We start from the raw sequence: 27,612 nt of genomic DNA on the forward strand, positions 1-27,612 counted from the left end.
TTCCACAGTAGAATAACACCCACGGTATCCCCTGCCTGTTCGTGGGGGGTGGTACTACCACTTCTACGTAATACCGACTTTTAAATCATTTTCTTGAAAGAAAAACGCCTGACTAAATTAGATTTTTTCCTATCCCTTAGAACTAGGTGGGGGGGGGGGGTGACCCCACCCCTGCCCCTGGGCATGGGTGACCTTGAGGCAGATATAAACTGTTCCCAAATCTCTCTTATTGGAGCAAACTTGTCTGTTTCTCTCCTCTCAAGCCTTGTTGTCTGGTCATCAAAACGTAAACATTCACAAAGAAAGTCAAATCTGTCACAACTCATTGTGGCTTTGTACCTCATCGCTGAAAATTCTGCATTGAACATTCCTTTGTATGTATGTGGTTATTCTTCTGAACACCAGATATCAAAACACTTAAAAATACATCCAATTCTTCTTCTCACAAGTCAGACACTGTTGCACTTTGGACGCTATAATTTGCAGGTTTTTCTGCAATTTTTTCATTATTGTGCTTGATTTTATCATGCATTTTCTGGGTAAAATATAAGGAAAATGCTTCCCTTGGTGACATTTTTTGGTCTCTCTTTCAGTCCCTGCCTATAATGAATAATACTCCTGGCTGCTGAGCGAGTATTTGGTGGTCTCCGACTAGAATACTCTCACTATTTTATATGGGTCAGTTTTACGAGCCAGCTGATCTGGTCCTATAGAGCATTCCACTTCCTCGGAGCTTGAGTCTGAGGAATGATGAGATATTGTCTCTACGTTATGAGGGTCAAAAGTGATGTCATCGTCGAAATTGCCGTCCGATAACACAATGTGATCTTCTTCTATATTAGCTTCAGTTTCACTGCCACTATTCTCACTATCACTCTCACCTCCCATTTCCTGTAGCCATTTCACGATCTTTTCTGTGGAAGAAGTTTCAGTAGATGCCATATATAACAGGAATTTCAGAGGAAAATGTACAAAAGATGTATGATTCAATATCTAGACAGAGAGCAGAAAGGATTCTTGTTAACTAGGTTTAAATAAAACAGCAAGCACAATCCTGCAACTTCAGTTGAATTCTGAATGATACTTACGGAAAAGCTAATGCTTCATCAGAAAGGCTATGCACAGCACATAACTCACTAATGAGACAGGTCTCTGATGCAACTGATGTAACATCATCCATAGCTCAAGGACAAATGAGGGTATTGAAGGAGCCAAGTGGCTGAGGTTGTGAGGAGAGGTGGGGGAGAGAAATTTTATCATGGCCGTCGTCATTTTGACGAAGCGTTAGCTCTCTAGGGTTAAGAAGGAGAATTAGGTTAGAAAGAAACAGAGGTAGCAATGGTGTGTGTGAAAGTAAGGAGAGATTAAAGCAGCTTACTAGAAAACTGAATTTAGCAAAAAAAAGTCAGCTAAGAATAACATGCTCGCATAATGGCAAACATTATTGTCAGTCATATGAATTTTAGTAAAAATAGAAGGGTATATAGGTATTTTCACTAGAACCACAGGTGGGTCATTCGTGGAACAATGCTAATTCTTTCGTTTATACAGTTCTTTTCATTTTACATGTGATTCTGAATTTTTATGACTTTTTATCAATAATTGTAATAAACATCCACATGTATTTTAATATTTCTGGGGATGACCCATTAAAGGAAAAATCTACACTGGGCAGCTAAGCATGCCAACTGTGCAGGAGTAACAGCCTCTGATATTGGTTTCATTATTATTTTGTGTTTGAATATGCTGAGTGTTGACACAAAACTTCCTTGTTGGTTGGTGAAATATGGCATCAATCTGAAACTATTCTAGAAATTTGTAGTAGTGACAAGGCTATTTATTATGGCTGTGTATTGACTAATGAAAGAGCAAAATATTATGACACCCTAGATGACATTTTAGACAATGAATGTTGAATGTTGAATGTTAGGTCTGATGAAGAAATACATCAATTTTCAGATATCGCCACAGCTACGAAAATTTTCTCTTCAGATGGGTATTTGGTGTAGTGAATGACATAACAGTTGGTAGACATGCACATCATGTGTTCAACATGTGATTGTGTGTTCAAAGACATGTGTTCAAAGGTCGCCATGGCCACATTCCATATGCATAACGCTATGTGAATGAGACTTGCATCAGTGGTTGACAACTGATCATCGCTGACAAAATGCTGGAACATATTGTGGTGTGCACTGAGACAGAGGTACCTCTAACAAGGCCACAGGGAGCAACCCCACAAGGACTCAAGGGAACATCATGCTTCCATTATAACTTTAACACTCTCAACACTACCATATTTTAACATGGACTCTGGCAGTGAACTTGGCCTTTTTCCTGAATTTTAATACGTTACTACACAACAACGAAACATAGTAAATACCTAATTTTTTTATCATATGAAGGTGTTGGCCAACCAAAGTGAGTATGTTAATCTGGAAGTACATATCTAAAGTATTTTATTTTATTTTATTTTATTTTATTTTATAACTTCCCTAATTATAGGGTTGCCACTAGGACAAAGTATACTTCATTTTTCAATATACAATTTCCCATCACTGCTTAACAGGTTCCAAAAGATACTATGTAATAAATAATATCAGAATGGAATGTGAAATGTCTTTCACATACAGCACAAATAAGAACTGAGAAGCATAAAGTATGCACACAATGCTACTGACTGTATAAACGGTTCCTTAAAATTAATATTGAACCGTGGATGGCAGCAACAGATGTTTGTCAACAGATGTTTTTCTATACCTTATAAAGTCCAAAACTGCAACCAGAATTTACTCCCACTATTAATCCTATAACTGATATATTTTGTAGTCCATATTTTTTTTCTTTATAATACAAGACTGAAGGGTCATAAATACTCTTCTTCTCTATATGAAAACAAAAAATTGTATGGAAAAAATCTTTTATATTCAAGTTATACTAATAAGCCTCCTTAAACAATCAAAATGAATAATTTAATGTGGCTACTTAAGCCAGAAATAAACACAATTACATTTTAAATACAAAATGTACCTATTTAGGAATACAGTAGTTCATTTTGGTATAGTAGCCCTGAAAACATTGGGCTATACACAGCCCAACCTTACACTCCTTGTACCACCATCTACTTTTTTTTTTCGCAGTACAGGCCTGCGTTTCTTTGTCTAGACACAAAAATAAGCCCAAATTTCTGGAGAGGTGAAGTATTTCTATCTTTTGTATTCAGAATAAAATAATGCAGCTAAAAACTTGCATTCAAATGTGATGTAACACATATTTAAGACAATATACTTTTATTTCACATGTAATCAAATTGTGCACAGCAAGTTTTAATGACCCTCTTTGATAACAAAATTATTTTAAGACAACACCAGTAAAACTGAATGGTGACATTGAATGGGTGCTCGCAAAAACGGGCTACAACATAAGAATAATAAACGGGCTAACCAACAAATTTGGAAAAAATGAGTTATATGCTGCCATCAATTGCGGAAGGTTCAAAGTATCTTCTCTGAGTTGGGCTAATATGAGGCAATCCTGTGTGATGAGATACAACGCTTTGAATTTTATGCCATTTTATTTAGGCCAATTTTGTTATTGCAAAATCGGGCTAACAGACGTTTACGGAGGAGAGCGTAAAGATGGCGTTGCTGTATATGTAGGTTAGCAAACCTTATCCCCATGTATAATAGAGGCTGTGGGTGTTTCTTTTGTTTTTGCGCTAGATGAATGGAAGGATTTAGTAAAAAGAGCTAGAGCATGAAAGCCATTTCAGGTAGTAAAAATGACAAGTGACAGGTTTGTGAGCACTCAACTTTTGCTAGAAAAATTAACCAAGAGAATGGTATCTGTAAATAAGCAAAGAGTACTAATTAGTAAAGTTTCAGACATACTTTTTTATGAAAGATATACCATTTAAGTATTTTTAAAATATTTATATGGTATTGTTGAGGAATATGATTGTGTTGACCTTCACAAAAGGAACAGTTATGGTGGTCGGCCATCACTTGCTAGTGTTCAGCTGTCACCAAAGTACAGTGTTACTAGGCTAATAAAGCCAGCAAAGCTTAAAGACTTGCTTGAGCTACTTGAATATGTCCCTGCAATATATCACCAGTATTACAGAGAACTGACAGCTGGCAATGGCTAAGAGGTGACTTAGGAATCATTTTCCAATGCATTAGAATATGACCCATATGACTGATGATTGTCCCATGAAGGAAAGTTATGTCATATTTCAAAATAAGTCTGAAGCATCTTTATGTCTAAAAAAATCCACAGCACTTATGCCCTTGGAAGGGCTCTGGCCTGCCTAGCGACCACTACTCAGCCCGAAGGCCTGCAGAATACGAGGGGTCGTCTGGTCAGCACGACGCATCCTCTCAGCCGTTATTCTGGGTTTTCGAGACCGGGGCCGCCATCTCACCGTCAGATAGCTCCTCAGTTCTAATCATGTAGGCTGAGTGGACCTCGAATCAGCCTTCAGGTCGAGAGAAAAATCCCTCACCTGTCCGGAAATTGAACCCGGGGCCTCCGGGCGAGAGGCAGGCAAGCTACCCCTATACCACGGGGGCCGGCATCTTTATGTCTAGTTTACTGTATAAAACACCTTTTTTGTATTGTATGATCATAAAATGAAGTTTGGTTACGAATCTAAGGTAAACTATTAACCATAGCTAGGTCAATGCAGAAGTCAATTTTCTTCCATTTTTTATATTCCTATTTTTCCAAGCACTTTTAATTTTAATACAGTTCCAACATATGGTATTGATAATTTAAAGGTACTACATCAAGATAAAATAATGAAACAAATATTATATTTATGGTATAATTTTTGTTTTTTGACATTTTGCAAAAGTTGATTTATCTCTGTTCTGACAAAATGTTGGTTAGCCCGTTTTTGCGAGCACCCATTCAATTAAACTACAAAAACATTTTAAGATAAGAATAATAATAATTGACGGCAGTGAACCATGCTATTTTAGAGATTAGTATTGTAATATATCTAGCTGAAGATGGCCTGTAAGGCCAAAACTAGTATTGCAAACGTAATATAAAATACAAATATATATTTATGAATTTATATGTTATTGATTAGGTGGTAACATCCAACCCTTATAATTGTGAATTGATGACTGCACTGATATTTATTAAAAGTATTTGAGGCACACCCTGTAATTGACTTGATTTGACACTTGTTTTTTTCCTTTTCATTAATTAATCTTCCTTATATTTTTTTGAAATAACATCATATTACAGTATTATTTACTTGTATGTTATACAGCCTGGAGTTTGATGCAGAGAGCACAACTGTTGGCACAGATGTGTACAATGCTCTGTGGTATGCAGCCCGACTTTCATTCCGAGCTGGAGTTTCCAAGACAATTGTACTAATACAATGTAATGCCTGTGACAATCAGGTGAAAACAGATGACTACAATGACATGCTTAGGTTGCTTCAAGAATATGATATCACTCTTCATATCCTGCATCCAGATGCAATTAGCCTTGAGGGATCTCCAGAAAAGACAGCCAAAATTTATGGCATGGATATAGGAGGAACTTACTCTGGACGCAACTTAGCGAACCTTACTCCTAGAAAAAACCTCTTAAGACAGGTTAGCTATTTTATGTTATTACTTATCTGCAGTTAGCTAGTAATATACAAGAGAAAATGTTTATTGCCTGATGTATCATAAGGTTTACCTACTGGCTTTTTCTGCTTTTATTAAAGAAATGAAGGTTGTCTTTCATTATAATATAAGAATTTCTATGACATATTTGTTACTTATGAAGTGGTGGCTTTGTGGGAATAAGAAGTACCAAAAGATCTTCGTGGTGTAATTTATATTTTTATAAGTAGTTCATGCTTCATAAGAGTCATAGCCAGGGCCTTTCTTCAGTTGGAACTTTCTGGAATGTTTTCCAGTAACTTTGATAGTCCTTAAACACACATTTCATAAGGGCAGTATTTCAAAACTAGGACTGATTCCATTTTAAATTCTCATTTATGATCATTGACTACGTAAATCAAGGATAATCCTTGGTTCATTCTATCTAATACTACCATCTTGTGTTGTTGATGCTGAACCTCGAAGTTTGAAATACAATACTCAAATAGAATCAGTGGTCAGTTGGAAATTACGGTAGTTTCCAGAAGTGGAACTTGTATGTGAACTAGCATTACAAGCAGATATTCTCCTTGCAAGCAGACATGCAGTTCTATAGCATGGGTAAGTGAGGTTAATTTGTTTCATAGATGTTTTACCAGTTTTACACAGCAAATAGAAAAATAACACAATTTTTATCTTCCACTTCCTCAACTAAAAAGTTAAATCTTGAAAATAGTAAGTGTAGTAAATGAAATGAAATGGCGTATGGCTTTTAGTGGTGGGATGTGTCCAAGGATTTAGGCTCACCAGATGCAGGTCTTTTGATTTGACACCCGTAGGTGACCTGCACGTTATGATGAGGATGAAATGATTATGAAGACGACACATACACCCAGCCCCCGTGCCAGGGGAATTAACCAATTATGGTTAAAATTCCTGACCCTGCCGGGAATCGAATCCGGGACTCCTGTGACCAAAGGCCAGCATGCTAACCATTTAGCCATGAAGCCGGAGTAAGTGTAGTGATAATGACAGGACAAAAACAGACCCAACAGACAATGATACAAAATCCTGAGGGATAAAACACCTGGTGGAATGGTAAAGCCATATAAGGAGTAAGGAACACATTTGCCAAGATGCAAAACCAGGCTATAGATCTGTTGAGTGGCAGGTATGGTTGAGATCTAATGAGGAATTATACAAGATAGAAACATTAACATCACCAATTAAAAAGAACAGATTGTTGTTGTACAGGTAAGTTACATCTTCCATATTTCCGAGTGACTGACTAACTTCTGGAATTTCATTAAACCAAGGTGACAGAGTTGAGATATTTCTAAGAATGTGAGAAAAATCTAAGACACATCAATGACAGGGATGAATTTAGACAGATCAAAAGCTGTCAGGAATTTAAAATAGAACCACAACCCAGAAGATGGAGGAGGCTCTGCCAGAGGAGTGAAAGAGGGAACTAATTGATACCGGCAGAATATCTAAGCCAGCAGACAAACAAGTTCTAAACACAGAAAATTAACTTAGTTGTTAACACGCAGTCTATGGAGGCTCAAACTGAAAGTTATATGTTTAATATCCATCCAAGCCAATAACAGTTTCAACAGGTACGAGGTTGTTGGAAGTTCTTTAATATCCTAGAAGCCAGAAACACAGTACTGTACTGTCACATTTAAATGCCAGTGTTGAACCCATCAGCTTGGAAACAGAAGGCCAATGACTAACTGATTGAGCCACTGAAGATGGCTGTCAGAATGATAATATACAACTAATACTAATCATCATCATCATCAACATCCACTTCCCGTGTTCAGTTCCCATCAGATTGGGTTGTTTGTGGCATCTTTCCATCTTCCTCTATCCAACTACTATTGTTTCCTCCAATCTACTAGGTTTCTTCTAATTATACTATTCTTGATCGTTTTCAACAACCTTAGTCTGGGTCTCCCTCCTACCCTCCCTTCTTCCGTCTAGGTCACCATCATCCGCTGTGGTATCCTTTCGTCTTCCATCCCCTTAACCTCTCCAAAACATCTATCCATATCCATTCTGTTGTAAAGCTGCAGGCATTCAGGATGAGCAGTGGTTGCTTGGTAGGCCACGGTCCTTTGGGGCTGTTGCTTCACGGGGTTTGGTTTGGTTTATTCTTCAGTGTTCAGGTCTCCACTGCATACGTCAGTATTAGGTATTAGCACTTCCTTCCTCCACACCAGGTTTCTCACACTCTGATCGAATGCATTTCTCTGTTGAATCCTTTTACTGATCTCCATGTCCAGCCTTGCATCTGCGTCAATTTGCTTCCTAAGTACTTGAAGCTCTCCACTTTCAAGGTTTTGTTCCTTTATTGTTATAATATTTTTCCCTTCCTTTTCTCCTCTAGTCATCACTACTATCTTACTCTTTCCCATGCTGATTTTCATTCCATAATTTTCAATAATCTCACTCAACACATCAAGGTAATAATAATAATTTCGTGTGGCTATTTCTAGCCGAGTGCAGCCCTTGTAAGGCAGACCCTCCGATGAGGGAGGGTGGCATCTGCCATGCGTAGGTAACTGCATGTTATTGTGGTGGAGGATAGTGTTATGTGTGGTGTGTGAGTTGCAGGGATGTTGAGGACAGCACAAACACCCAGCCCCCGGGCCATTGGAATTAACCAATGAAGGTTAAAATCCTCGACCCGGCCGGGAATCGAACCCGGGACCCTCTGAACAGAAGGCCAGTACGCTGACCATTCAGCCAACGAGTCGGACTAACACATCAAGGTGCCCTTGTACTTCCTCTCTGTTTGCACCCCCCACCAACAATATTATCTGGAAACTGCATTCCGTTCAGCTCCCTGCCTTTGTCTCCTTCACAATTTTGTCCATAGCCATTATGAATAAGAGCAGTAGAGCACACTTCCTTGTCGTAGTCCAGTTGCATTTCAAAACCACTCTGTCCTTCCTACATGTGTCTAGACACTTCTGCAACATTTTGTACATTACTTGCACATATTCTATCATTTGTTTTTCAAATCCTTTCTGTTGCATTTCTTTCCATACCTTTACTCTGAGTACACTATTGTAAGCCTTTTCTAAATGCATCACCATGTCTCTACAGTATTCCCAATGTTTTTCCATTAACTGCCTCATAATGAAGATGGAGTCTAGTGTTTTATCTTCCATTTTGAAAGGTGTATTGCTCTTCTAATAATTGTCCTCCCATCTTTCTTCTCATTCTATTTTACAGTACCCTTTCAGATACTTTTTTCTAACTGAGATATGAGTATGATTACTTGATAATTGACACATATCTTACTCCTTTATATTATTACTCCTTTTATCCAATCATTTGGTAATGATTTTTTTTCCAAATCCAAATAGCCTATACAATCTCTGTAGACCAATGCGCCCTGCTGCTTTTACAATTTCCACATATAATTAATTCAATCCTGCTGCTTTCCCATTTTCATTCGTTTGACAGCGGTTTTCACCTCTTCCATTGTGATTTTATTCTTGGATTCTGTCTCCTCACACTCTATATCTATTATCTAAAGTTGCAATTCAAGAGGACAAATTGGGGTAAATATTAGTTTATAGGAAGGGGAGTTAAGGATTGGAATAACTTACCAAGGGAGATGTTCAATAAGTTTCCAATTTCTTTGCAATCTTTTAAGAAAAGACTAGGAAAACAACATATAGGGAATCTGCCACCTGGCCGACTGCCCTAAATGCAGATTAGGATTGATTGATTGATTGATTGATTGGTTGATTGATTGATTGATTGATTGATTGATTGATTGATTGATTGATTGATTGATCTCATCTACACCCCTTCTCACATTCAGGAGTTCATCAGAGGAATCCTTCTATATTTTCCTTATCTCCTCTTGTTGTGTTATTGTCTTTTTTATTTTCCTTTAACCTGCTTGGTGTAGACTCTTTTCCTCTTCTTCCTTCTTACAAGTCCATACAGCATCCTTTTACCACTACACACATTCTCTTACAGCTCTTGTGTAAATCCTTCCCAGCTTTTCTTCTTTCTTTACTTATTACTTTCTTGCACTTTCATTACATTACCTGTCCGACTCGTTGGCTGAATGGTCAGCGTACTGCCCTTCGGTTCAGAGGGTCCCGGGTTCGATTCCCGGCCGGGTCGGGGATTTTAACCATCATTGGTTAATTCCAATGGCCCAGATGCTGGGTGTTTGTGCTGTCCCCAACATCCCTGCAACTAACACCCCACATTTAACATTATCCTCCACCACAATAACACACAGTTACTTACACATGGCAGATGCCGCCCACCCTCATCGGAGGGTCTGCCTTACAAGGGCTGCACTCGGCTAGAAATAGCCACACAAAATTATTATAAATTATTACATTACCTGATATTTTCTTTCATTTTATCCGTATTCCCTAATTGCCATGCTTTCTTATTTTTTATTGCTTCCTTTACCCTCACATTCCACCAATGGAGTATTTTATCTTTTACTCTTTCAGCTATTCTGCCACAAGTACATTCTGCACAGCTTACAAATACCTTCTTGAACATGTTCCATTCCACTTCCACACTCTCCACCTCAGTTCTGGGTATGTGTTGTTTCTGTTTTATATTGGAATTTTTCTTTTACCTCCATATATTTTAATGTTCATATTTTATTTTCTTCTCTCTTGTTTCTTTCATTTTCAGTGGGTTTTTTTTGCACTACCACTACTCTATGGTCTCCATCAACAAAGGCTACTTCTGGCAAGGCTGTTACATCTATCTACAATTTGCTCCCTTCACCAAGAAGTAATCAATTTTGTCTTTGTCCTTCTGTTTCCCTATCCTTATCATGTAATATTTCTACTATTCTTCTTCCTGAACCATGTATTGCCCACACTTAACCCATTTCTCACACAAACTTCCATAAACTTCTCTTCTTCTTTATTCCTCTATCCATATCCAAAAGGTTCAATTACTTCTTCAATTCCTTTTCCATCACATCCCACTATTACATTAAAGTTTCCCATGACAGTCACTTCCACATCCTTTATTTCTCTCTCCAGTGTCTCCAAAAATTCATCCATATCTTCTCCTTTGCATTCAGTCTGGGGTGTATATACTTGGATGAAATTCTTGATTCCATTCTCTGTTCTTAACACATTGTCGTCCGGGCGCGCGCTACTCCATTCTTTCCTATGGACCGGCAACAGAAGCACAGCTAGCATGAGAAGTACGATGAAATATAAATACTAGTAACTTTTACATGACATGAAATAAATTACTGAAACTCGGCGAGAGCACTTATCAGTGATTCTAGTACTTGCTTTTAGTGCGGTATTGCTTGAAGCAGCTGAAACAAGTCATCGCCTAGGGTACGATCTGCTACCTCCGGGATACTCGCGGAATTACCGGCCGTATAAGTGAGGCCTGTAGAACCTGTAAATGGTTGTAGGACTCTGTTTTGATCCTTATTTGTCCAATCATCAACCTCACTGTCACTACTATCACTGGCATCTTCACTCGTATTGTTGTCGCCGTCAGCAGACTCGTCTGAAATGAATGTCGCACTTTCACTTCCACGCGTATATTTCGATGTTTACGGACACACATCTTCACAATCACTAATACTTTTGCAATCATTAGGGACATCAGATAAACTATCAGCATGCAATTCTCCAAATATTTAATCATCGTTCAAGCTGTCTTTGCTACGGCGCGCCATGCTAACACCTGACAGTACGCTCGGACACGCGGTACTGAGTGTTATGAAACCACACTTCCTGTGCCGAAAATATTGTCAAGGAAAGAATATATCTATCTTATTTACGATCAACAAAGACTTTAGTTTGTAAACAACACGAAATATTTCGATTAATGAAAGGCGGAGAGGATAAAATGACACAAGAATGAAGCAATGTGAGAAAACATGAATTCATGTAGCCGGTCGCCCATGCACGAATACGAAACTACGTTAATTAACGTAGCCCCGTCATTAATGTGTTAACTCTATCTTCATTATTGTTTTACTTACGTAGCCCACTTTATCTACATACAGTAGTGGTTATTAACTCCACTCCATTCTTCTCCTTATGTCCTCCACTTCAATAGAAAGTGTATCCCTTCCTCAGCTTCTTCTTTCCTTTTCTTCTCCACTTATTTAAAGGATGGTTGCCGAGTTGTACTTCCTCTTAAAACAATAATCACCATCATCTCTCCACTTAACATCACTCAATCCCATCATAGCTATGTTCTCCTTCCCCATAAGATCGTTCACCTCTTCTGATTTTCCAGTCAGTGACATGACGTTGATTATTGCTACCTCCATAATATTCTCTACTGGTTGCTCGCATCTCACCACTGCGCATCACTTCTGGGGAATGCCATAGCCTTTTCTTAGGCTGTTATTATGATAGGGACACAGCTTCCAAAGGTATTTTAGAGCTAGTGCTAGCAGGTGTCTGGCTCCATGGCTAAATGGTTAGCGTGCTGGCCTTTGGTCACAGGGGTCCCGGGTTCGATTCCCGGCAAGGTCGGGAATTTTAACCATCATTGGTTAATTTTGTTGGCACGGGGGCTGGGTGTATGTGTTGTCTTCATCATTTCATCCTCAACACAATGCGCAGGTCGCCTATGGGAGTCAAATCAAAAGACCTGCACCTGGCAAGCCGAACATGTCCTCGGACACTCCCGGCACTAAAAGCCATACGCCATTTTTTCATGCTAGCAGGTGGTCAGATCACTCCTAACATGGAGTACAGACACCTTTTGTAGGTGCCCCTAACCTGGGGTCAAACACTACTCAATGGATTCCCATCACCCCATGTAAGGAAAGTCATCTGCCCAAAAGCCATTGGTCACTTTAGGGGATCGGGTTATTTACTGCCGCCTGGCACTTGGCATTGAGACGCAGGTTATATAGTCTACTCTACTCATTACTGCAATGGGATAACCGGCTGGACAATATTATACATTCATGACCCTTCTAAGAATGAGGATATCAGCAAAAGAAAGAGGCCACAAAGGACATGAAAATGAAAGCCACCCTAGGCCTCACAAACCTAATTCTGTTGGAGACGGAAGAAAACAAGAATTGACCAAAGCAGGTTGGATTAGGTTTAATTTTTAACAGTATTACTAGGAAATTCTCGAAATATACTGAGTACTATCCAATGAAAGTTCCAGAAAACAGTTGCTATTAGAGTATTGGAAAGAAACTACTTATATTTCCAGTTTACTTTTCATGTGACATCCTACATATGTAATTTCAGGACTCAAACAAGGTTATTTAGTCCTTATAAACACAAATGTAAACAAAAGACACATTCACCTGTAGCACACTGGTTTATAGCTGTATGATGCGCTGGAAGAGATGGAGATTATTGGACTAATGCTAGGAGCACACGGTACAGTACCAACCTTGTTCAACTTACCATAGAAGAGCATCTCAGATGTGTGATAACTGTCATACATGGATCAAGGCCCACCTATACTCCCAGTGATCCTCACATTGATGTGAATGAGAATTTATTATTTTAACCATTATGGTTTGATTTTGGTCCATATTGACCTATATTTAATATACCACTGAAAAACACTGGTAAAGATTTATATCCACCTTGTCAATACTTTAAAAAGTAATATAGATTAAATTACTTTTTTATTTTTTCAATTTGCTTTATGTCGCACTGACACTGATAGGTCTTTTGGTGAAAATGGTATAGGAAAGGACTAGAAGTGGGAAGGAAGCAGCCATGGCCTTAATTAAGGTACAGCCCCAGCATTTACCTGGTGTGAAAATGGGAAACCATAGAAAGCCATCCTCAGGGCTGCTGACAGTGGGGTTCAAACCCACCATCTCCCGAATGCAAGCTCACAGCTGCACGACCCTAACCGCATGACCACTTGCTTGGTCACTTTTTATAGTATTGACAGGTTGGACATAGATCTTTACCGGTGTTTTTCAGTGGTGTATTTGATGTTGATCTGACAATTATATTCTGAATCCTGACACCAGTGGTGTGCGATAAACATATTCGTTTCCCCAGCTGCAAAAATGTTTTTTAAATATAAGCAATCATAGCCCACTACACTCTCTAAAGTCAATTACCATTTTATAAACTCACTTGATAACCAAGTGGAAATATAAAAAGCAAACAGACCAAACAGTAAATAAATAAATAAATAAATAAATAAATAAATAAATAAATAAATAAATAAATAAATAAATAAATAAATAAATAAATAAATAAATAAATATATTTTAGGTATTAAAGAACTTTTGAAATTATAACTCACGTGAATGCTTTTTGTAGGTGAACTCAGCTGTGTATTTGCCCAGTAGCTGTTACTCTGCAATCGGAAAGGGGGGTTCAAATCCGGTTGAGATTTGTAATGTGAAAGAGAGTTTGGTGCACCTTGAAGAATTCCTCCGAGATGATATTTTGCCATTCTGCCAACCGTTTTAGCCACTAAAGTAGTGAGCAGTAAATAACAAGATTATTCATTTCATGTTGCCTCGTGACAGAGTGGTCTGTCCTGAATCATGTTGACAACACTGACATCCTCATTTAAAGGTGAACTCTATTCTTCTCTTCTGCATAGCAAAGTAGCGAACAGTTCTTTCAAAAATGAATCTTTCTGGCGAACGTCTTCCAGTAATGCTTCTTCAATGGAAAGCAGCGCCAAGCTTGTAAGTCTTATTCCTCTCGTTCTGTTCCTTGAGTAGGTTTTTATTCTTTTTATAGCTGAGAAGGTCCTTTCCACTGATGCAGTAGACACTGGTATGGTACAAATAATTCACAATTAACTTAGAAGGTTGTGGGGAACAACTAATTAATGATCATTCTGAAAAGAGGCTCGTTTCATTAAACTCCTCGCTACTGTAGAACACCATTAGTTTGTTTCTCAACCTAATTTTATCAAAATGGCCAGGATATGAATTTAGAAGACTAGAAATTTCAGCTTGAGGGATATTTTTCTGATAAATTTCATACTTTTCTATCTCCGCAGATGTTAGTCCTAAGAAGTTCAATTTCCCATAATCCTGAAAATGCATTTCAAGGTGACTGTCAACATTATCAGTTTTTTCACAGTAAATTTGTTTGTACTTAAGACTGTTTCTTTTTGTTGGCTCACCTATTTCTTGTGTTGTTTCTGCATAGATGGACTCAAATTCGCCCCTTAACGAATAAATGGCCTTCCGAATTTCATCAACTTTTCTCCGGCAGAAAATTATGTCGAAAGTTTTCGTCTGGAGGATATCGTAGAGAACATCAGTGAAGGCTAATATTTTGCCAAATGTCCTAAGGAGAAAACAAAATGTGAAATCATTCAATGTGAGGAGGTAACCTTTCACTGGAGCTAAAATGTCATTCTCAATTTCGAGAGAATTGCGTAGCATTGAGTTTAAAAATTCACACAATCACTTCTGTGAATGAACACAGTGCTCACTAAACTCTTTGTATAGTTCCACCTAGTAGGTGAAACACTAGGAAGTCTTCTCTGCAAATACGCTTCCAGGAATTTAGCCCGTTTAGTTGAACATGAAAAGAAAGCAGCAATACCATTAAGGGAGCTAAAAAATATTTTACATTCAGACAACTTTTTCACAGTATGGGATAAAACTAGATTTAAGCAGTGTGCATAGCAATAAATAAAGTTTGAGGATGTGTTCTTTTAATTAAAGCTTCCACTCCATTCATATGCCCGGCCATTGAAGCAGCTCCATCGTAAGACTGCACAATTAACTTGTTATTACAGTCAAACTCAGTCAAATATTGTCTTACGATTTCTGAAATGCCTAAAGCTGTTCTGTTTTCACTGACGTCACTGTACCCAACAAATCTTTCCTTTGTTTGCCCATTGTAAACATAACATAGAACAACGGAGAGTTGTGCAGTGCTGGAAATATGAGTCGTCTTGTCCTCTAAAACTGAAACAAACTTGGCTTCTTTCAATTCAGATTTTATTTCTGCCAGCAACAAGTTTGCCACTGCATCAATTGAATCATTCTAAATTCTATCTGATACACCCCTAAAATCTGTGAATTTTGCCAAGTGGGTTTTCAAGAGAGGGTCATATTCTGCAGTGTATTTTAACAGCTTGATGTAGTTACCCGTATTAACTGAGATTTCACGCTCGTTATAGCCAAAGTTCTTGCTTACATAAAAAGCACACAATGTTAAAGAAACATTTCAAGAGTTCCCTGTTTCATTTTACCCTCTTGTTATGAAGTGTGATTCTCTGTTTGAGCTAAGAGATAAGATGCTGTGATGTGTCCTATAGACTTTTCGTGAGAAACAGCTACATTGGTAAAATTTCCCAGATTAATATACCCCATTTTAGCCCAGCTTGTGTTTCTGTCTTTACCAAAAAGAAGGCAAGACCAACAGAACAGAGCATTCACTTTGGTGCATCCTGTCAACCAAATATATTTTTTGTATGAAGAAGCAGTGGAGTGCCTAGTGAAATCTTTTACTTGTTTTGTTAAGCCTGGTAAATCTTCAGTTGGCCTACCTTCTTTTATAAGGCTGCATTTTTCGTGGAAAGGTCTACCTGAGAAAGGCCTTTCAAGAATATTTTCCACTACACACTCGCACATATTTCCAAATTGATATTCGCAGCAGTGACGACGCCATCATATCTTAATCTACAGCGTCACAATGCATAATACACGTTATATTCATGAATAATGGCACAGAATTCACGAAAAGTTCACCTGTAATCCAAGAGGATCACTACAAATATTCACTATACACCACCATTACAGACAACCATTTAATCATTTAAGAAATCATTTAAGAAAAGGCTAGGAAAACAGCAGATAGGGAATCTGCCACCTGGGTGACTGTCCTAAATGCAGATCAGTATTGATTGATTAATTAAACGAAATACAACATTCGCTTAGCTCTGTGTTCATGCTGGGCAACCTAAATATTTTTCTGCGACTATTGGAAAACATACTGTACAAATGCCATCAATGGATTGCTCGAAAAACTTTATACATGCCAAAATCCAAGAATAAAATATATTCTTTTATATTACAACTGATTTCATAAACTGGCTCTATTTTTATTAGCAAGATGATGTGTAAGTTTTATTGTAGCCTCTAGAGTGGCGCTGAACATTTCAAGTGTCAAGTATTAAATCTAACAGGCCCTACCTAAGCTAGCTGGCCTGTCACCATAAATTGCTGTCTGGGGAGGGGCCACAGCTTCAAGGACAAGGAAGCTTCAAGTGCATGCATCATCCAAGTGACTTAAAATTCTGCTTGGGTAGCTCTCTTTCACGCCGGCAAGGAAACCCAGCTCGCTGGAGAAGCTGAACTGCAGTAGTGCGAACGGATCGTCGAGACAGCTGTACTTGGCTTAGATATTAGCAGTTTGTTTAACTTTATAAGAAGTGTTCTAAGGAATAATAAGAAAATGTTAATACAAAGTTATTTACTCAAGCAGCGCTGGGGTAGATGGGGTTCAGTGCACGCCACTGCCCGACACGATAACTGTTGTGAAGTTTGACAAATCTATTGCTACATTTTTTGAGTTATGTTGTCCATATTTGACAACCTATACATTCAGGAAGTTGATGATTATTATTTGTAGTAATAAATCATATTTCTCTCTATGTTACCAAAGGAAACTTGTTATTAGTGTTTGACTGTAATCCCATAACAATGATCTTTAGTTTTTGATCCATATTTTTATCATCAAAATACTGTGTTTCCATGTTACAGGTACAAATGCCCAAGGATCTTTGTGTTCCGCTAGCACTTGAGACTAATGGAACAATTTTCAATTTAAATCACATGGTTGGAGGAAGATCACAAAGTACAAGTAAAAAATTCTTGGATGTTTGGAGTCGTCGAATAGCACAAGACATTCATCCGCCAACATGTCAGAAGTGTCAGTGTGTTGTAAACCAAGATTTTATTGGACAAATTATTTGTTCAAAATGTCAATATCCCAACACTGAAATTTTTTTGCAGGTATGTACTTACATTGTTATAAATTCTGATCCAAGTACTTAAATTAAATAAGTAGGCCTAGTTATTGAAATATTCAACAATAAGTAGTCCTAACAATATTTCAATTTTTAACATTTTTCAATTGTTGAACTACTATCAGTCTTGAGATATGGTGTGCTGGAATTCTGTCTGTAAAAGTGGTGGTAGTGATTATTGTTTTAATAGGAAGTCCAACTATGCAACCATTCTCTCACTAATCAGAGGTAAAAATAGAAAAGGTCTGACTCCTTTAAGAATGAATCAAGAAAAGTAAGAGGCCACAAAGGACATGAAAATGAAAGCCACCCTAGGCCTCATCAACCTAATATCATTGAGGTTGGAAGAGAACAAGAATTGACCAAAGGAGGTCGGATAGGAAAGTGAAAAGGCTGTCAAAATAGAAGTGAAACAATGCCAAACTCAGAAAGGGGTCATGTGGACCACAACCCATGCTCCCCTGAGGATTCACCTTTCAGTTACCTCCTATGACAAACAGGAGATACTAAGGATACATTCTTTTGCCCTCACCCACAGTGAGGTTCCATGAAACATGTTTTCAATATGATAGAATACTTACTTGACACTGGACTGTCACATTTAGCAGGATTCAATCATGCAACTGTTAGCCCAAGAGATAAGCATTTAACTAACTCCTCTATGGAACTAGCGAGTAATCTTCAGAAGGGATGTGATCGGCTCATTAAACAATAAAATTCACTTAATTTCATCTGGGAAAAGGGAAAATTTCAGAAAGTAAGCACACAGATCCAGGACTTCAGATATAGAACAAAGCAGGTATGGTACGGTAATTAAAGGATTCAACATTTTTCTGAATTTTTGAAAAATTAGTAAAATATTAGTAAACCAATGACATTAATATTTGAGGCCATCTCTTTTCAGTTCCAACTTGGTTAATTTATAACCGTCAGACTCTTCAGTCTGCTGAAACTAAGGTTGAGTAAATAAATTTATAAACTACCTGAAAGAGAAAACATATGGTAACAGTATTACACCTGAAAAAGAAACAAATTAATTAAAATAAAATAACCTGTTTTCTTCTTGAAAGAACATCATCAGATTCTATCAAATCACACTCAAATATTTATGTTTATGTCTGTTTAAATACCTAGGAACTTGAAATCTGAAACTTATCTTAATGATGTCCTCCTTTGCCTCATTTGTGTTGTGAGTGATATTTTTAGAAGCCGTGGGATGTTTTGACTTTCTTATATACATTAAAGGAAGCCTTGGTACCCATTAAAATAGTTACCCTTTCCTTACTATCTTTGTGTCCTGGTGCAGATGCTTCCTTTAAGATGCCAGTGAACTTCTTGGCAATATTTGTAAATTCATTAACATTGAAACTCTGATATTTTTTTAATCCCTCTGTAAAATCCTGAAATTCAGTCTGAAAACATAACAGGCCCTTCATCTGCCAATAACTTCTCCCCACTTAGATGTAGTTGACATATTTTTGAATCTATCTAACCAGCAAAAATTAGTAATAACTTTTTTTTTTTTTTCCATTTTACCCTATCAACTCTGCAAATAGTTTTGCCTCCTCCTGTGTTATAGCATAGCCCCAGATAATAGCATCCCTTTCTTGCATTGTTGAGAAAGTCAAAGATATATGGCTTAAATAACTTTTTCAAACTGTACTTCGTTCACAGTTCTATGATTTGGTATTTTGCAAGGATGCTTAACAAATTTTTACTTGTTTTCACACAGTTAGAAACTTTTGATATGCCTACTCCATAATCGGCTGCAATGGTTCATAAATTCAGGCCACTTTCTATTCCTCTCACTGCTTCAAGTTTTTTTTAATGATCTTACCTCTCATCTTTGTTTCATTGAAATTGTACAGTATTCACAAAATCTTGTAAGAAAACTTCACAAAATTAATGTAGCGCTATGTACAATATCGCAGACGTGACTAAACAGACAAATGTGGAAATATTTGTGCCTTTAATTCTCCCATAGACCTGCGTCCAGAATTGTAGGGCAAAAGAAATCTCAAGATTATCTGTTAGCAAGCCAATTTGACCAACATATTTGCAGCTCTACTTTGTGTACTGCAGGCCAAGAGCCATACTCGAGGATTTTTTTACATAGGTCTATTTAAAATAACAAAAAAACAAGTTTTCACAAATTTACTGTTAACAATGTAATGCAACAAAATTACTAAGAAGACCACAATTATTGTTTGAAATTCAGCTTTTCTAATGATATGAGTGAAATGGCCTTGAAATTATTTGCCTTGTTAATTAATTGGTTACTGATGTTGCTCCCAAAATCCTCAACTCTTCGAGTAACTGTTCTCGTGGAAACACTGATAGTGTTAAATTAATTTCTCAAGACACATTTCTTTGGCTACTACAATCAGACGTGATTTAATTAACTTACCATCAGTAAACAGTTTTCTTTCCTTGGTTAATAAATGAGCTACTCGTAAACTTACTATACTTGCAGCCTCACTTTCATTTTTGTGAAGAAACAGCGCTCTAATGAAATACTCCTTTTTAAAGTTTCTAAATTTTCTGATCATTCCTTCTCTGTGAGTTGGGAATATTGTGACATATGCTTTGCCTCATAATGCCAGACATTTATTGTACTCTTTTAGTACAGCTATAGCGTCACTGCACAATAAAAACAATGCTTTGCTGTCTAATTCAGTAACAGAATAATTTTCACTCTACTCTGCCTTAAAAGCACAACACTCGAAGTCCACTTTTCTCTTCTTTTCTGGTTTTGACAGCAATATGATGGATATGCATTGGTATTAAAACAGAACAAAATGTTGTAGAACAGCTATACAGGTGGCACTGGTACCATCGCCTAATTATAACTGCATATCATCATACCAGAGGCCATGAAGCAACATGCGAATGCGAACATATAGTAGCGCCACATATGGTCTTTCTAGCAACTCTGCAATTCGAAGGCAGCTGTTAGAGCACAGAAACAACCATAGACAATATGTACAGAAAAAAGTAAGAATTTTCCATAGCACCACACACGGTCTATCTCGTAACTCCTCAACTCGAAGCCAGCTGTTACAGCATGGAACCAACCATAGACAATACGTATAGAGAAATGTAGGGTTGTTCCAATACAGCTTCATAGACATTAAAATGTTACTTTCATATCATTTTCATGCTTCGTGAAATATTATCCCTCTTTTAAATTTTTAAGTGTTTGGAGATGTAAAGCCCTTTCTTAGCTCATGCGTCATAGATAAAGAAGCAGTGGGCTGGATCTGCCCCCCCGCAGGCCTTAGTTTGCCAACCTCTGGTGTAGAAGAATATGTTTCCAGAATATTCTCATCAGTTTTAAAACCGATGGTTCTCCAAAATAGTAAAATGACAAAGATTTACACATACGAGGAATACACAGCAATTGTACAAATAGTTGGTTGAGGACGGAGGAAATATTTCCGCTGTATGAACACTCAAGGGAGCACAGTGAGAGGACTTCCCTTTGTTTTGTCAGAACCTTAATCCAGTTTCAATTTACTGTAAAATTCACCTTATATAACAGGGGCATTACTTGTTATTGTCATATCCCTAATGTTTTGCATTTTATCAAGGCGGCAATCAGAAAAAAACAGACTAAACTATGCAAAAAAAAAAAAAGAATACATGCAATACACACATACCAAATTTTTAAAATTCTTACAAGATAATCAATCATGAAGGGTCAGACTGTTAATCAACATTAGCGGTCATATTGGTGGAAGAATGATCGTTTCAGTACACATCAGTCGTGAGAGAACTCCCACGCACATCAACACTCAAGGAAGATGAGAGCACCTCCAAAACACAACAACTCTGATACATTGAGAGGGTACAAACCTACCACATTTATACACAGATAAGCAACATTAGGCATGGTCACATTTTGGTTGACCGAGCTCGATAGCTGCAGTCGCTTAAGTGCGGCCAGTATCCAGTACTCGGGAGATAGTAGGTTCGAATCCCACTATCGGCAGCCCTGAAAATGGTTTTCCGTGGTTTCCCATTTTTACACCAGGCAAATGCTGGGGCTGTACCTTAATTAAGGCCACGGCCGCTTCCTTCCCACTCCTAGCCCTTCCCTGTCCCATCGTCGCCATAAAACCTATCTGTGTCGGTGCGACGTAAAGCAACTAGCATTTTGGTTGAGTGCTTGCTCACTCAGTTACACAAAGGAGCACATACACTAGGTTTTAAGTCTGATAATGAAAAATAATGTCCCCAAAATGTATTACTAATAAAAAGCTCCAATTAGAATATGCTCTGTGTCATCATTGTCTGAAGGTGAATTGACTTCTCTCCTAAATCCAAAATGCTACATTTACTCAAATCTTATTGCAGACTCTAAAATGGTTAGCTGTAGGAAACCACAAATTCTTGCAATCAAACATCAGAAGAGGAGCACTCTAGTGCACTGGGTCCGGTAACCAATGTCCTCCTTCTATCCACCCTATAGGGGAAAGACAGAGGAGGGGAAACACAGATCACAGGGGAGAGGTGTTTCAATATTCTTGGTACAAGATCTGGGTGCAAGAAAACTCTGTGGTGTCATTAGCAAGAAGAAGCCTCTTCTAGTACCTGGATTTTATGTTTCAAATATTAAGAAATATAATAACAATTAAATGTTAGGGATGTAATCTTAGTAATACTTTGGAATGTCCCTATACTAACAAACCATTTATATAGTATTTTTATTTGTTTAATTTTCTTTTTCTATTTGTTTTACATTGAACCAACTCAGGTCTTATGGGATAGGACAAGGCTAGGTCTGGGAAGGAAGCAACTGTGGCCTTAATTAATATATCCCCAGCATTTGCCTGATGTGAAAATCGGATATCACAGAAAATAATCTTCAGGGCTGCTGACAGTGGGGTTCAAACCCATTATATCCTGAATGCAACTAACAGCTACACATCTCAAACAGCATCGCTAACTTTCTTGGTAAACAAACTAAATCTATATAAATAAAATTGTAGGGGGTCCGCTGTCTGTAATTTCTTTTGTTTCGCCAATTTTTAAGATATTTATCCGTTTTAGGTCTGTTTGTTTGTCTGTTTGTCTGTTTGTCTGTCTGTTTGTCTGTTCCATCATCACGTCGAAACGGCTGGATAGATCACAACCAAATTTCATATTTAGAGTATACTCATCCCGGGGAAGGTTTCGATATGCATATCGTTTTAAAATCTTTGAATACACGGGGGGTTTATAGGAAAACCTGAATGGTTTTTCCACCATCACTTCGAAACGGCTGGATAGATCTCAACCAAACTTCATATTTAGAGTATACTCATCCCGGGGAAGGTTTTGATATGCATATCATTTTAAAATCTTTGAATATACGGGAGGTTTATAGGAAAACCTGAATGGTTTTTCCACCATCACTTCGAAATAGCTGGATAGATCTCAACCAAACTTCATATTTGGAGTACAATCATCCCGGGGAAGGTTTCGATATGCATATTATTTTAAAATCTTTGAATAGACGGGGGTTTATAGGAAAACCAGAATGTTTTTTCTGCCATCACTTCGAAACGGCTGGATAGATCTCAACCAAACTTCATATTTAGAGTATACACATCCCGGGGAAGGTTTCTATATGCATATCATTTTAAAATCTTTGAATTTACGGGGGGTTTATAGGAAAACCTGAATGGTTTTTCCACCATCACTTCGAAAGGGCTGGATAGATCTCAACCAAACTTCATATTTGGAGTACAATCATCTCGAGGAAGGTTTTGATATGCATATTATTTTAAAATCTTTGAATAGACGGGGGGTTTATAGGAAAACCAGAATGGTTTTCCTCCATTTTCTCTTAGACTATTGATTTTCTGTAAACTTCGTTTACCATACGTGAAACATCTCTTCATTATAAACAACTTTCATTATGTTCATAATTTACCTTACTCTTCACATGACGGAGAAATTTACAATTTTCCACTGGTATCATGCTCTGCATTGAGTGACCGACAGACCGACAACGAACCTACAGGTTACCACGGCAACGTCTCTGAATGCATGCCAGCAGGGAAGTAACGTATTGCCATTTTCCTCATCATGCTTTTAAATTCTTGGTTGTTCCTTGGGTAGAAGGCAAGAGAGGCGTCAATCGGCCTATCTGCGGGATATTGGTGGAATATCGTTGGATGTTATAAACGCCCTAGAATAGATTAAGTAATAACACAATTAGTCATCTTCTTATTATTTGTATACCTAAGAATCACTGGACCTAAATTTCTCCTCTGTTACCGCTTTATTATATCCATAACTCACACTAGCATAATTTATTGAGGGGCATTTGATTTTCCAATACATTCACTTGGCATTTACATATTTGTCGTTATCCGGCTGTCCTCAGTTATAATCCATTTTCTGTTACTTTCAACTTTCTTAACTGTATTATTTTCTTCCTTAATTACGCCGTATGTACATGAGTGCTAGAAACTACTGGATGTATTTCCACCAAGACTCATATTTAGAATACACCTGTCCTTGATAGGTTTTAGGGCAAATATTGTTTCTAAATCTCTGAACTGACTGGGGGTTTATACGAAACCGAAACAGTGATTTTGCACTTCCACAAAATATACACAACCAAACTTAATGGAAATCTACCTACCTTGGTAGAAATTAATTTCTAAACCTTTTATCTCATGTGCATCATTTTGATACGAGGATTAATAAGGGAGATATCATTAACGGACCGTTTTTCTGTACAAGTCCCATCGGACTCGACTCACGAGCGGGTGCGTGTAAAGCATATTCCTTACAACTTGAAAACTACTGAAGACATTCGAACCAAAATTTATATTTAGCATCCACCTGTTCAAAGGTAGGTTTTAAACGTAAATAACATTTCATGTTCCGGAATGGACTGGCGGTTTATAGGGAACCGAAATGGTGATTTTACTCTTCCACAATATATACAGAACAAGACCAACCTGACTGGAAATCGACCAAACGTGATGGAATTCCACCTCTAAACCTTTTTTTTTCATGTGCATTTTTTTGTCAGGAGGATTAATAAGGGAGATATCATGAATGGTCACTTTTGCAGGTTAAGTCCAGCGGACATAGCCAGAAAAGTGTTTTACATGGAGCAGATTCCTTATCTATATATATTAAATCGTAACGACTGTGTGCCTCTACACTGACTATTTTGGCGAAATTTTCGTACAGCTTTCCGTTTAAGGGGTAATAATGACCATCTCCATAATTTTTGGTTTAGTTTCGTGAAAGTCCTAATTTTTACCCGCCGCGCCCAAAATCCAGATTGCGGCATAATCTGCCAGAAGAAAAAGAAGATAATTGAAATTTGACAAAATTATACGTTTTAGCCTGTAACGAACGGAAAACATCCTAGATCATTAAATTTTTTACTTTTTATCCGCGATGAATATCGAAATATGCAGGCAATTTTAATGATGGTGCACACCTTCGGAAATTCCTATCACATAACGGATTTCACAATCTCCGCTCAATTTGGAATGATCTACAACCTTGGTCTTATGACCTTTTGCCATATCTGTATCCCTTTTACGTTTGATTTTTCTCTATTAATCGATGTTAAGTCAATTTGGAATTTTCACATGCATAATTCATACTTTCAATGAACCTACTTATATGAAATACAGAATCATCAAACTCTTCACGAAAATTGGCCCACCCAGTAGCCATATGTGAGCCAAATGCTATGTATGTAGCTGTCACATAATTATCCGAAAAGTAATGTAATGTGAGATAATCTTACAAAACCTTTACCCTGTTCCACGTTTCTAACTAAATCTGACCCATGAATAGATGACATATCATAGGACCAGCCATTTAGGCCACTAAATCAGGTGTGTCTTATGGTATAATCCTTTGTCGATATGACGTATGTTTAGTAGCAGTTAATCTGTAAATGAAGGTCTTCAATATTGTAAACACGCATATACTTTCGTATGTCAATCTATATATATTCACTTATGTCGATTTTTAGCGATCGAGAAAGGGTGGGTCTGCTATTGTAATCAGTACTCCCCACACCAACTTTGACTGGCAGTAGGAAAGGGTTCCTTCTCCAACTCCTGTGTAACTGTCATTAGTAAGGAAGGCCTACAATTGTAATGAATAGTTCCCTTCTCGATTTGACTTGCAGAAGGCAAGTGAGCATGCAGTTTTGTTTAAAACTCCCCTACCCAATTGTGTTTGGCAGTAGGCAAGGGTGCCCGCCATTATAAAGAAATGTCCTCATCTAAAATGTGACTGGCATTAGGCATAGTGGCCTGCTATTTTGATGGAAACTCACCAACTTGGTATGACTGGCAGTAAGCTGGCTGGCAGTAGGAAAATGGGCCTGGCATTATAATGATAACTGCACAACTCAATTTCGAGTGATAGTAGGGTAATTGCCTGCCATTATAATAAGAACTCCTCAGCTGTAATCTGTCTGGAAGTAGGAAAGGGGGACTGCCATTTTAACGAAAACTCCCCAAATCGATTCTGTCCGCGTTGTAGGCAATGGGGCCTGCAATTATAATGTAAACTTCCCAACTCCATTGTGAATGGCAGTAGGCAAGTGAGCCTTCCGTTATATCACAAATCCGTAACAAACACTTTACATTGGAAACAACGTACGGGGACCTCCCCATGCTCTTTCTCGGATAACGCTAAGAGACACGCAATTTTAAAACAATCTTATTTACTGCATGTACACTATTTACTTCGATATTCGAATACAATGTAGAATACCGTAGCGAAGCACGGGTACATTCGCTAGTTCAATATAATTTCATTAGTCATATTTTGGAATATCACAACTTATTTTGATGAACACACACCACTACACTTAGAGAGCCACAACTCATAATTGAATATATTTTTACCACCTGTGAAACTCCTGTAACATGCAACCAACATTACCAATGTGTCATGCACAACTTCTTTTTTTTCTTTTTCTTGCTATTGGCTTTACGTCGCACCGACACAGATATGTCTTATGGCGACGATGGGACGGGAAAGAGCTAGGACTGGGAAGGAAGCAGCCGTGGCCTTAATTAAGGTACAGCCCCATCATTTGCCTGGTGTGAAAATGGGAAACCATGGAAAACCATCTTCAGGGCTGCCAACAGTGGGGTTCGAACCTACTATCTCCCGAATACTGGATACTGGCCGCACTTAAGCGACTGTAGCTATCGAGCTCGGTATCCACAACTTCAAGGTATATCTTATAGAAATGGACAGTGATTTGGGAACACCATGTATAATACAATGTCTTACCCTCAAAATAATGTTTCTCTACTCTTCTGTTATATTTTCTTGTTGTCATTATTCATTAAATTTTGTGAGTTTTGTACTCATATTTTCTTTTTTGTTGTTGTTGCAGGATTTAGCGACAGCATGGTCTGATGAAGATGTTGAACCTGAAATTTACTATTAATGAAGAACTTAAAATTGTCTGGTGTCTCTGAGTGGCCCCAGATGGACTGAAAACTGAATATCATTTTTGTTTTAAACCAATAATTTATTTATTATCTACTGACACCCTTAATTTAATATTCCTAAGACAGTTTTAGTAGTGTTTTATGTTTCCTGTTCCTAGGTTAAACAATTAAATAAACAACGATTCATCAGAGGAGAGAATATCATAATTTCACCCTTCACCTAAATGCTATTTTGCAAATCAAACTATCTGCCTTGTTTCAAAGCAAACAGAATGGCATTGTGGGACAGTAATATTATTTTCCTGCTAATAAAAAGGAAACTATTTAAGTGATACCTTACTTTTGTGTATAGGCTTGTAATATTAGAAATTTTGTATGATTTTGAAATGTATTTAGCCTATCATTTATTTGATCATATTTATCCTTTAAATAGTATCAGAGTTCAACCAATGAGATAGCTTTAAAATGGAACTTGGAGAAACTGTTAGCTAGCCTATAGTAAGAGAGATGCCCATCTTAAAACTGTGTTCATTACAACAGAAACATTAGCAAAGATTAAGTTATCTTGAAGTATAACTAGAAAT

At 37.6% G+C, this 27,612-nt stretch overlaps 1 protein-coding gene across 1 annotated transcript in view; it reads left to right on the plus strand.

The window, feature by feature from the left end:
• Positions 1-27,219, plus strand: part of LOC136874458 (uncharacterized) — a 296,911-nt gene extending 269,692 nt beyond the window's left edge. Inside the window, exons 27-29 of the mRNA XM_067148087.2 lie at positions 5,282-5,615; positions 17,323-17,574; positions 26,971-27,219. Of these exons, the coding sequence (XP_067004188.2) occupies positions 5,282-5,615; positions 17,323-17,574; positions 26,971-27,024 (640 nt within the window). The 3' untranslated portion in view covers positions 27,025-27,219. The remainder of the gene's footprint in view (positions 1-5,281; positions 5,616-17,322; positions 17,575-26,970) is intronic.
• Positions 27,220-27,612: the final 393 nt, after the last annotated feature.

Source organism: Anabrus simplex, chromosome 5 (assembly GCF_040414725.1).
Source record: "Anabrus simplex isolate iqAnaSimp1 chromosome 5, ASM4041472v1, whole genome shotgun sequence".
NCBI lineage: Eukaryota > Metazoa > Arthropoda > Insecta > Orthoptera > Tettigoniidae > Anabrus > Anabrus simplex.